Below are 13,043 nucleotides of genomic sequence, written 5' to 3' on the forward strand. Positions count from 1 at the left end.
AGCAATCCCCTCAGTCTTTTCCTTCTGTCTCTTGCTATCTCTAGTTACAAAAAAAAATTCTTTCCTGTTTTTTCCAGAAAAAAGACATGATGTTGCTTTCAGACTGACAGTTTATCACCAATACCTTCAATAGGGTTTGAGTCAGTGTCAATCTTTTCAACAGCAAAATATTAACAGTAAACATCCCCTTCCTGCAGCCTCTCATAACAATTTTCAATACACGATCAAACAGTTGCTGAGCTACTTCCATCCTGACTAACTTCTCCAGGCTCTTTATCTGATTTGCAGTAAAGTGTCCACACTAGAAGAGCTCAATGTAATCATTCCCTTCTTGGATGTTGGCAGTGAAGTACATTTTTTCCAGGTATGGAAGATAATTCAGTACAGGGAGTAGGGCAGCTACAAGCATCTGAGGGTTTACCCTTCCTGTCTCAATGTCTAGACAACTCAATTTTAGCAACAGGAAGATCCAGCAACAAGTTCAGCATGTTTTCCGCAGGGAGAGTGCATCTGCAAAAACCTCAGAGCTGATTCCTGTGCCTGAAAGATCTAGTCTTCCCTTTCCACTTAATCAGAGAGGTTGCTGGGCATCAAAAAGTGGAAGGAATGGCAGTCTGGGAATGTATCTCTTTAAAAGATAACCTGTGCTCTAATAAGTCTTGAGAGAAGTTTTTCACTACTCTTACCTTTTGGCTTAACAGAATAAATTCTCTTCATTCACTTGATGCTCTCAGCAAGGTTTCTTTGTATACAAAAGATAGCAACTTAAAAATAATGTGTATTTGAGAGCCATTCCCTTTAGATGGTGCGTGAAGAGCTCCATGTGCCCTCTCAGTAAGAATCATTTGCGGGAGTTTTAGGGCCACAGGCAAGTACTCCTCTAGGCAGCCTCTCAGATTTTTACCTAACACATTCTCTCTGGAAAACCCAATAAATGAAAGTTGTTTCATCAATGCCAGTTCTCCAATTTTCCAAATGTGCTTTGCAGCAACTTGTTTATGGCACTCTGCTGCTTAATTATTAAATGTACCTCTGGCAGCATCATTACCTGCCTGGATGATGAAAATTGTAGAAATTCCATCCCGACCATTAAATTATGAACATTCTCTGCATTCTTAGCCGCATTAGACAATCTCTCCAGTATCCATATGTATTTTATTACTTAAAGCCAATGAGTCTATCTTTCCTTCCAGGCTTCCCTGCAAGCCTTACATATTACTGCATAAACTTAAAATACTAAACAACTTCTGCCAGTACTCTTAAGGAACACATTCTCAAGGGGTTTCACAACTTAATGACTTCATGGTGGCTGGAGCTTGAGTTAGCTGCAGACACTGGGGTATTGTTTTAACCAGCTTTCAGCAAGTTGTGTTTGCTGAAAGCTGGTTAAAACAATACCCCAGAGTCTGCAGCTAACTCAAGCTCCAGCCACCGTGAAATCTGGCTCCTCCTTGCTGTACAATATTACTTAGTCACAGTTAGTTTCTTCATTATGTTGAGGTCCACACTGCAACAGTAAAATGATCCTACGTTAACAGTATTTGTTTCTCGGAATATAATAGCCCAAAGGACATGGGATGTACCTTACCAGACACCTGCAGCAACTGGAAAGACCCCAAAAGTACCTCACCAAGAGGATCAAAGGGCTCAAACAGATGCCGTATGCTGCCCGGTTAAAGAAACTCCAGCTCTACTCAGTGGCATACCGCCTGCTCAGAGGCGATCTGTGCCTGACGTATAAAGCCATGTCCAACCCGGAATTAATGGACATGCTGCACCTCAGAAAATCCAAATCCCATTGAGCTACTCACTCGAGAGACTTGAACCTCAGCACTGAAATAAACAGGACATGCTGGAGGGACAGATTCATAACCCAGAGGCTCCCTTCACTCTGGAATAAAATCCCAGTCCAGCTTAGGCAGAGTCCCTCATTGACTCTCTTCAAGAGGAATCTTGATGAGTGGATGGAAGATAGTAGGTTTACGCCGGGTATCACTTCTGTGTCACTGCTAACCTCGAAAAAGGGCATAGCAAAATTCATTTAAAATGGGTGGCGAAAGCCAAACACACTCTGGCTAAGCTTATAAATGCACTAGGGCAGATAGCCTAGTATGAACCTATGAACCTATAAACTTTTACAAACTTACTAAGTAGCAAAAACAAAATCATACATTCAAAGAGTACAAAACTATTGAAACAAGCAAGGCTGAAGACGCCCTTAGGCTTCTACTCACCTGAGTATACAAAAGCAACTCGGTATAATCTGGCATAGAAAATCCAATAGGCAAACATACTTTTGCTGGACTACGAAATTTTTCTCCAATCTTAAATGGCACATCATCAAGGTAACTGAAAGGACCTACAGAGCAAAGGAAAACTGAAATGGTTAGCAAACAACGATTTCATCATTTTTATGACAGCTGCCATAACCTTGCCCTTAACTTAAACTGTGATGTCACACATTTTTTTCCATTACAAGTTTAAAAACAATGTGTAAAAAACTATTTTTCCTTAATGTACTAATGTGTTCCCTTCTGCCTTGAGAATAAAGCAAATGTACCAAAGATTAAATGGAATTAAAAGCGGTCATTAATCCAGCAGTTAGTTCAGCTTCCCCTTCAAATCCCTGAAAGGCCAATTTCCCAGTATATTTGGAGGTCTACAACTCAATCAGTTGCACATAACAAACAGAGAATATGAGACAAGATGAGGATTGCGATGGTCACTTACTTTACCTATGGATAAGCTGCAAATCCTAGCTAATGAAAAATGAATATTTTTTTTAACCTTTCCCGAACTCCTTAAGAAATACCTTCACCCATTATCACAACAACTTAAGCAACAGAAAATAGAAAAGGGTATTGCCAAGTTAAGGGGGCTTATTACTAGAAAAATAACCAAAGACCCAGTATTAGGGATATTCTGGAAATTCTATGAAAATCAGTATAGTGCACAGGAATGGAGGAGTCATGAAAAACACAAATGGAAACATTTACAGAAAACTTAAATATGCAAAGGTAAGGGGAAGATGAGGCTCATGAATTAGCAGCCAAGACAGAGAGACCGGGATAAAAACGGTGATGCATAATCAAACAAGAAGTTTCCAGGAACAGATGTTATTCCTGTGGAATTTTGGAAATGAGGGGAGGGTGATAAAGTTCTGGATGGTTTTGTTTAATAACATTTTAAAAGGAGGGCCATTACCAGCATCTTGAAAGAAAGCAGCAGTGGCTATATTACTCTAAGAGGGCAAAGACCCTTTAAATCCAAATTCATATAGACCAGTTTCAATCTTGATCCATTATTATACAGCATTTACATCTATACTAGCTAAGAGAATTTTTAAGATCATACCAAATCCAATAGATATGACTCAATAAGGTTTTGTGGACAGCAGACATTTATAATTTAAAGTGAAAATGGATGATGATGGAAAGAAATAAAAGAAATAAGGAGAGAGTGTAAGATTTTGGATGCAGACCCTTAAGGAGAGTAACAGTCATACAGGACATTACATTCATGAATATATTCATAAAGTAGCAGAAAGTGTTCTAAGAACACCAGAATGTAGAAAGGAGATTTTACCAATATGGATGACAGCAATAAGGGATAAAGAGAATATGCAAGAGGGGCTGGAATTTAATGGAGAAAATGGTCAAAGGAAACAAAGTATTATGAGCAAATAACATAACTAGAGAGGGAATGATAACAGAACGGGATGTGGCCAAGCAGGACTACAAGCTAGAGACTGCCTTAACTCTATCAATCTCTGGTATGGAAGGCAAATGTACAAAGGGTAGGTGAATCCTAAAAGTAAGACCTGCTCCGGTACAGTTTTTAGTTGGATCTAGCTGCTGTTAAAATAGAAATAGTTTTAGGACATATAAAATATTACACAACTACAAGAGTCAATTATAGGAGGTTAGAAAAGATTGGGAGGAAAGATTAAGCAATTTACAAGGGAACAATGGGAGGACATATGTATTGCTCCCAACTATGCAACGAAGTCTAGAATGCTTAGGATTTTTGCCTGGAGGAATTTACAAAGGTATTTTTATACCTCATGCAGACTACAAAGAATTCTTCACTTAGATGCAAATGTTGGAAGTGTGATGAAGAAAGAGTTAATTGGTAACGCGGTTTAGGAGTGTAATGATATGACATATTTTGAAAATTCCCTACATGGCACTTGGGTGAGCAGATGGCTGTAACTAAGCAAATTATTCTTCTGAGTTGGGACACAGGATCTGAACTGCCTAGGCATATAGTAAAGCCTCATTAAATTTAATTATGTTGGCTGCCAAAAAAGCAACTGCTAGAAAATGGAAATCAAAGTCTAAGCCAATGGTTTTTGAAGTACTAAATATTGTAAAAGAGATAAAAGAACTGGAAATGGGATTTTTAGAAAAAGGGAAGGAGCAAATTGCATAGAAATAAATTGTGGGAACAATACAGGCAAAATAATCTTCAACTGGAGAAGCGAGGTTTAAGGGGAGGAAGGAATCAAGGAATTTATGTAATGTTAGACTGATAGTTATAAAAAGAACATGCGGGATGTATTAGATATACATATACAAATACACCCCTGGGATCACACACACACACACACACACACACACACACACACACACACACACACACACACACACACACACACACACAGAACTAGAAACATTTAACATGGTTCGGGTTTTTTTTATATTAATTTTGCTTCCCTAAGCCTTAAGTGAAAATTTAATACAGGCATTAAAAATAAGGTTTTATGGAGGGATGACAAACATTTAATAATATCAACAGAACAATGACAATTCAAAGTGAAGCAGAGTACAAGACAACCTCATTATTATTGGTGGGTCTTGATGCAGAGAAAGCATCTGATAGGGTTAGCTGGGATTGTATGATTAAGGCAATGGCAGCATCTGCATTTCCTGACAGAATAATGGAGTTAATAAGGAAGATATATGAAGGGTCAGAAATAAGAATCAAGGTGGGAGGACTCCCCTCTGATAAATGGGGATTGAAGAGAAGACCAAAGAAAGAGTGTTCTTTCTCCTTTATTTGCCTTATATTTGAAGCCACGGTCAATGAAAATAAGGGTCTTACAAGTGTTTAACTGGTACAGTACACAAAAAATAACCTTATTTGCAGACAATATTACTTGATAAATCAAGAAAAAGGATGTTTCAGTGTTGTCTAATTTCTTGAGAGAGTTTCAAGTTTTTTTTTGTTAGGATATATAATAAATGAGAAAAAAATATACAGCAGTAAACTACGTCCCCACACATGAATTGGTTCAGCAATATCCATATTTATGGGGACATGATAAGATGAAGTACTTAAGAGGTTGAGTTAAAAGTGAATCTACTATGGCAGCTAAGGATATGTAGGAAGAGACTAAGCAGAAAAAACAAAAAAATGAGAAAGCAGAAGCTCTTGAATGGATAAAGACAGTTAAGACAGGGATAGTTAAAGTACAAGCAGAGAAAATTATTCTAGACCCTCTAGTACTGTACACAGGTCAGCATATTTTATCAGCCACAGGAGGAGCTGTGGACCACAACTAATAAAGACCTGAAATACTTTATTGGGGAGGGAAAGAGGGCAATAGTTAAGTCAGATAAGTAGCTTCTCCCTAAATACAAAATGGTTTAGGATTAGCAGATTTGAAGGAATACTGAGCTACAGAGTTAAGGCTAACCTCCCTCTCTCCCTTTCATTGATATTTTATTTATTTATTTATTTCCAGTTTGATTACTGGGGAAGTCCACTGGGCTGAAAGGACCCATTTTCAGTGGAGGCCCGGGGAGAAAAGCTTCAAGATGCAGGGAGAAAAGCTCCAAGATGCATAATACAGTTAGTATACAAGTGATACATAAGGATAAAAGATAAAATATACAAAAAATTACAAATTAACACATTTGGTGTCATGCAAATTTAACAAAGTTAATTGACAATGAAGTTGAGGGTTACAAAGTTTCATTAGAGGGAACACTCTAATGTATTAGGGTTTGGCAACAATGTATGTAGGAGCATGTGTAGAAAATAAAGAAATAGTGGCTACACTTTACTTACATACATTTAAAATGGGATGCTATTTACAAGGTTGAGTTGTGTTAGAGTAGTTATAGGAGTTGTTGAGAGCATAGAGAGATCGGCGCTGTAGGAGTTGTCTGGAGATTAGACAGACCCATAGGAGGATATCTAAGAGTAACAGAGAGATTAGGAACTAGACAGAGAACCCACTGGGAGAAAATGCTTAGCATGGATTAGGCAGGGTGAAGGCGGGTGCATTTCCATTTAGAGGACAGGTGTTTGAAAAGCTGGCTTTTAAGGTTTTCGGAGTTGGGTATAGTTCTTAGAGTAGATGGAAGGGAATTCCATTTTTTGCCTAGTGAGCAAGAGAGGAGAAGTTGGCCATCAGGACGTTTAGGCTTGTGGTTAGCAATTCAGATGTTCAGATATTAGAGTTATGTTGGGTGTGTAAGGGGAAAGGAGATTAGCTAGTGCAGGACATTTTGTTGGGTGAAATATGAGTCTATGAGCAGTGGTGAGTTGGAGGTAATCTAGGTAGTTTGTGAGTTCAAGCCAATTCAGGGATTGTAGGGTAAAGGCAATGATGGGCAAAATTTCTGGAGTTACTGGCAAATTTAGAGATTTTGTTATAGCAGTTTTCTAGTTTGGAGGTGATAGTGGAGGACAGGTTGGTTAGGAGATGGACTGTATATAGTAAGGAAGGAAGGAAGATAAGTTATGGACAGAGTATACCTAGTAGAGCTGGAGAGAAAGCGATTCTTCCTGTACAGCATACCTAGCTTTTGATGGATTTTCTTGATACTTTGTTGAATGTGGATATCAAATTTGAGGTGTTCATCAATGATAATGCCACGCAGTTTAGCAGAAGGAACCACTTCTATAGGTGAATTGGTATGACTATGGACTTTGAAGTTGTTTTTGTCATAGGAGAGGGTCTTTGTAGGAGGGGAAAAATAGAATCTTTAATTTTTTTGCATTGAGAGAGAGGTGGTTTTGGTGCATTCAGTTTTTGGTCGTTGAGAAAGCAATTTGGGTTGGTCGTTGAGAAAGCAATTTGGGTTTTAGTTAGCAATTCAGAGAGGTTTGAGGCAGAGCAGACTTGGGTTGAATCGTCTGCATATCGAATGATTTTGGCATCAGGAATAGCAGTGTGAAAGTTATTGATGAAGATGTTAAAAAGCATAGGGCCAAGGATAGATCCCTGTGGTACACCAGTTGGGGTAGGTAGAAAGGAAGAGATGGAATTCTCCCATATGACTGCCTGTGATCTGTCTAATAGATAACTGGAGAACCAGGATAAAGTGTTGGGTGAGAGATTGAGGTTAGAGAGATGACAACGAAGGTGCTTGTGGGACACGGTATCGAATGCTTTAGACAGATAGAGTAAAATGGTAGAAACTAAATGTCATGAATCTCTGGCTTGATTGACAGTTTCAAGGAAAGAGAGTAGAGCGGTTATAGTGCTATGGCCTGGGAGGAATCCATGTTGGGTGGGAGTGAGAAGATTGCTTTAGGGTTAGGAAAGGCATAAGTTGAAGGTGGATGCATTTTTCTAGGATTCTGGAGATTGGTGAGAGCAGAGCAATAGGGCGAAAGTTTGAGATGCTGGTGTTTTTTGCCTCCTTAATGAAGAGGAAGAATATAGGCTGAGCGCCAGAGTTTCGGGACATCTGATTCCTTTATGGATCTGTTAATAATGATGCTGATTAGAACTGCAATACCATCAGCGGCACATTTTAGGAAGGAGGAGGGGATATTGTCAGAAGCATTACAGCAAGGTTTAAGTTTGGACAAAAGTTTTTTTTATAAAGTTAGTGGAGATGGGTCTGAGCTCAAACAGAGAGGGAGGGTTACTAGGTGAGTTAGAAAGTGGAGAGTGAAAGGTAGTTTGGTTATTGTTAGGAAACGTCTTGGTGAGGTTAGAAATAGTTTCTATGAAAAATGAGTTAAATTCAGAGCTTAGTTTAAGGTTAGATTTACTTGGGTCAGGACAGGGATTATTCTTGGAGCCTGGATTGAGAAGAGAATTTATTGAATTCCAGAATATGTTTATATATAAAACAGGAATGCTTTTCCTTCTTGGAAGTGGGCTGGACATTTTGAGCGTGGTATCTGCTGAAGTGCACCTGGTCTTCAAATTTATAAGGCTTGTTCATACGATCCAAGAAGTGTCACATTTTATATTTATACATTTGTTATACAAGTATCAGGTCAAACTGGCTGTCACTCTCTGGAGGCATATTTCAGTGGACGGGGAAGATGAGCAGCTAACTGATGTGGATGGACATGGGCTATGAAGATCTAATGTGAATTTAAGTAAATAACTTTTGCATCTTGCACGATCCAATCTATCCACTTACATGGTAAGACAGAGTGTCCCCAGCTGCTATTCTTGGGAGAATTCATGGCAGAAAACCACAGAGGATAATGGCTCTGAAGCTCAGCCTGGATCTGAAGATCATGACTAGCTTATGGTGATAAACAAAAGTATACAGTGAAGTGTATGTTGCAGCAGCACAAAACACCAAGAGTAGAATTCCTGAAATAGGCTGAAGCAATAGAAATAGCATTCATGGAATGGAATTTTGGTTTATCTGGCAAAGTTGTGCTTTTAGTGTAACAAAATGTAGTGTATTCTGACAGCCTCCTAAATAGAGTGACCTTGGACACTTTAACCCATTCTAGTAGAAGTGAGAGACACAAAAAGTCATCCTTTCAAGCATCTTTGTTTATATGCAGATGAAATTGGGAGGTGCCTTTGAACATCGAGATGCAACCCATATTTTCTTTTATTAGAAAACAATGGATAGACAGCATGGCGACTCACAGATCTGTTTCAGTTTAAATTAGAGCACCCCTTTCCTTCTCTCCTTCCCTGCCTGGCTCACATTGTGCCGGTAATGCTCATCAAACCCCAGTTGCCTGGGCTGCAATCAGGTCTCCATACCTGTGCACCATACATCCAGACTCCCACGTCAATAATATATCATCTGCTCTAGTCACATGCTCATAAGGAGGCATGGTTAGTGTTTCAATGTTTCCTAAAATAAAATGTACCACAGAGAAACTGGTTATCTGAAAGGGGATCTCAAAAAAAAAAAAAAAACCACTCCTTAAGAATGCTTTGCAGACTTTAAAGAAGCTTGGGGAGAATTGTTCAAAAGATAAGACACCACAGCCAAGTGAGCCTTTAAAGTGAAAAAGTTGAACCACTATCAAATATACCTGCTACAAACTGGGAAAAAAGCTACAAGTAGAGGTGCCAAGTAAAGGTCAAACACTTACTTAGCTGCCCATAAAGAAACTCGTCTTTGTAGACCTTCAAAACAGTGAGTTTTTGAATTGTTGTAAGGATCTGGATTCACCTTAGATGGGCACTGCTGGTTCCTGGCAATTAATGGGATTCGATAAACCCTGTGGTCATTTTGAGAGACTGAAAATCTACGAAAGGCACAAAAAGGAGCTTCACCAGGGGAAAAAGGCCACAGAAGTGGAGCCACCCTTGCTTGGAACATAATTAGGCCAGGAGAATAACTACTATAGCTCTGCTCCCTTTGGCATTTTGTAGAAATTTCATCACCAGTGAAAACAAGGAATATTTTTCACTAGACCTCTATGCCACTGATGGACTATAAGTGCTCCTAGGAGCCTGTACTTATGAAAGGATTATGGAAATGCTGCTGCACCATGCAATACTGGTCAGGAATTAAACCAAGTCACAGCATGGTTCTTTCTAAAGTTACAAGATCATAATTCCCATCAAGTGACTGAGGGGACCACTCGTTTGGCATCAATAAAGATTAAATGACTTTCTTTTCTTGACAGCTGGCATGTCCTGGGATATGCATTTTTACCAAAAAAGCTATGAGATTACATGGCCCATTTCTATCACCTCATGGTCTCCAAAATATAGAATAACTACAGGTACTCCCTACCATGTTTATGTACCCCCCTCCTCAGTGGCATGTTATTGAGTGGACTGCAACTACATCCTGGGGAAGGATGGCCTAAAAGGCCTGCAACAAAGGGTCACCCTTCTCTCTAGAATACTTATGTGCAAGGAGGCCTCTTGATTTGTGCATATCCCTTGGTCTAGCTGACCCAAACAATGTATCCAACCCCAGGGTTGATATGTCAAGTACTAAACATGACAGTGAGAAGTGGAGGAGGTAGAGAGTCAACTGTGCAACTGGTTTGGTTAATCATGATTAACTATCAGCAATGGTGCCAATGGCATGCTCAAGATAAATCAATAGGTTAAGACATGACATCTGTCATTGGTTGTCACTGAATTCTTAAGGTCCACTGTAAAACCTGCATCTGGCTCAAAGCAAACAGAAACATACAAAAAATTGACTGCCATTAACCAGGACACCTTAAGATAAAAGGCTGCCTTAAGTACATGATGAGAAAGTAGGGACTACACAGCTAAATGGATACAAGAGATTCTGTCCAAATGGGTAATTGCTTGGTCTGGTCACTATGTTCATGTGGTGATAAATGCTTGGGCTTACGGTTTCAACTGGGACTTCAGTGTTCAGTGGTATCTCAAAGGATAGAAACAGCTACAGCAAGTAGTTCTGCACTCATAGGTGACTCTCAGGTTGGGGCAGTTTGCAGCCCATCACCAACTAGAGAAATAAGAAGTTATGTACTCACCATAACGTTCCATCTGAGTAGGTAGCTTCATTTGTCTGCAACCTGTGGGTCTTGGATCCGATATCGGATCCGAGCCGGCAACTTGTTTCAAGCTAATGGATCCGGGCTCCTAGCTCCTCCCCTCACCCATAATCCCCTGCTAACCCTCCATGACCTCAGATCGAGTTTGCCCCTCAATATATACCAAAAAAAATGGGCATCCAACTACAAATAGATCCGAAGAAGGCCAGGGGGAAGGAGGGGGGGATGGTTGCAGACAAATGAAGCTACCTACTCAGATGGAACGTTATGGTGAGTACATAACTTCTTAATCTGAAGTAGGGAGTTCATTTGTCAGCAACCTGTGGGACAGAGTCCCCAGCTTCCTGCACCTTGGGTGGCCATCATGGAAGGATATTGCGAAGCACCGCAGAGCCAAAGGATGCTCTCCCTCTAGAAATCACGTCCAGTTTGTAGTGGTTAATAAAGGTATGAGATGAAGCCCAAGTGGCTGCCGAACAAATATCATCCAATGGAACTCTAGACTTGAAGGCCACAGAAGTAGAGATGGAACGAGTGGAATGTGCACAAACTCCTTCGGGTGCGGGTCTCCCAGAGGCTTGATACGCCAATAGGATACATTGAGAAATCCAGCGTGATAAAGAAACTTTTGAAATCGCTTTCCCCAAATTAAATTTGGCAAAGGAAACGAACAGCTGGTCGGATTGTCTATGGCCAGCTGTTCTATGAGTATAAAAGCGAAGCTGCCTATGAACATCTAATGAGTGCAGCTTGTACTCTCCCTTATTCTGATATTTAGGGAAGAAAACCGGTAAATTTATGGATTGATTTATGTTGGTTTCTGATGCTATCTTGGGAAGAAAAGAGGGATTGATCCTGAGGTACACTCTGTCTGGGTGAAAGATCAAATAAGGAGGCTTCACAGAAAGGGCTTGAAGCTCCGAAACTCTTTTTGCTGAAGTGATGGCTACAAGGAATGCTGTTTTCAAAGACAAGAATTTGAGATCTACTGAAGCAGCGGGTTCAAAAGGTGGAGCAGTCAAGACTTGAAGAACTAGTGAAATATCCCATGGTAGCACGGCTTCCTTTATAGGGGGTCTAAGTAAGAAGGTGCCCATGAGAAAGGTTTTACACAACTTGGCTGACATCAAAGGCCCTGTATCATGTCCCACATGGTAATGTGATATGGCTGCCAATTGCACTTTGACAGTTGAACAACTAGCGCCTTCCTGAAAGAGTTCAGTTAGGAAGTCTAATATGGACGGAAGAGGAGCCGTAAAGGGATCTAGATCATAATGCTCCGCCCAGATGGAAAAACGTTTCCATTTACTGCGGTACACTTTCCTGGTGGAGGGCTTATGCGCTGCCACAAGGATGGCTTTGACTGGTGAAGAGATACCGGGAGTCCTAACTAGGAGTGGAACTGGAGCAACCAAGCTGTCAGTTTCAGATTGTCCAGGTTTGGGGTCAGTAAGTTCGACGGATGGGAGATGAGATCCGGACTGGGATCTAGAATCCAAGGAGGATTCACAAGGTGAGACCATAGGTAAGGGAACCAAATTTGCCGAGGCCAGAATGGGGCAATGAGGATAATCCTGCTCCCCAACCGTGAGGCTTTCTGTAAGAGTTGCAGCATCAGGGGTAGAGGAGGATAGGCATAAAGTAGACCGGGTGGCCAAGCAAGCACCAGAGCGTCTCTTGGAGTTTCCCCTGGAGGGGGGATTAGAGCGAAGAAATTGCCGCATTTGGTGTTTGATGGAGACGCAAAAAGATCGCAGCAGGGTTGCCCCCATATTGCGAATATCTGCTTCGCTACTAGTGGATTGAGAGACCACTCGTATGGGGTAAGAAGGGTGCGACTGAGTTTGTCCGCTAGGATGTTGGTCCATCCCGGAATGTGCTTTGCAATCAGAAAGCGGTTGGTGGAGATCGCCCATTCCCACACTCTCATGGCTTCGCGGCATAGAGGGTAAGATCTGGTTCCCCCCCGTTTGTTGATGTACCAGACAACCGACATGTTGCCCAACTGAATTGCAATCGTTCCTATGGGGAGGAGATCCTGAAGTACTTGCAACGCGAACAGTACCACCCTCATCTCCAGAACATTGATATGCAGGGAGGTCTCTGTGTCGTTCCACGTGCCTTGGACCGTCCTGCCTGAATAATGCCCCCCACCCGAGGCGGGAGGCATCCGTGGTCACCGTGGCGAGAGGGGGAGAGGTGCAGAAGGGACGGCCCGTATGGAGGTCCGAGGCTTGGAGCCACCATAATAGAGCCCTCCTGCAAGCCTTGCTGATAGCAATGGGGTGGTGAAGAGGAAAGGATAGAAAAAACCATTGCACTAGAAGTGT

At 41.0% G+C, this 13,043-nt stretch overlaps 1 protein-coding gene across 1 annotated transcript in view; it reads right to left on the minus strand.

Annotated features, from left to right (window-relative positions):
* UBAP1 (ubiquitin associated protein 1) overlaps window positions 1-13,043 on the minus strand; it is a 776,235-nt gene that overhangs the window by 596,283 nt on the left and 166,909 nt on the right. Inside the window, exon 3 of the mRNA XM_044078004.1 lies at window positions 2,235-2,359. Within this exon, the coding sequence (XP_043933939.1) occupies window positions 2,235-2,359 (125 nt within the window). The remainder of the gene's footprint in view (window positions 1-2,234; window positions 2,360-13,043) is intronic.

The sequence above is a fragment of the Protopterus annectens genome, chromosome 1.part1 (genome assembly GCF_019279795.1).
Source record: "Protopterus annectens isolate FY-2018-M chromosome 1.part1, PAN1.0, whole genome shotgun sequence".
NCBI classification, from domain to species: Eukaryota; Metazoa; Chordata; order Ceratodontiformes; family Protopteridae; genus Protopterus; species Protopterus annectens.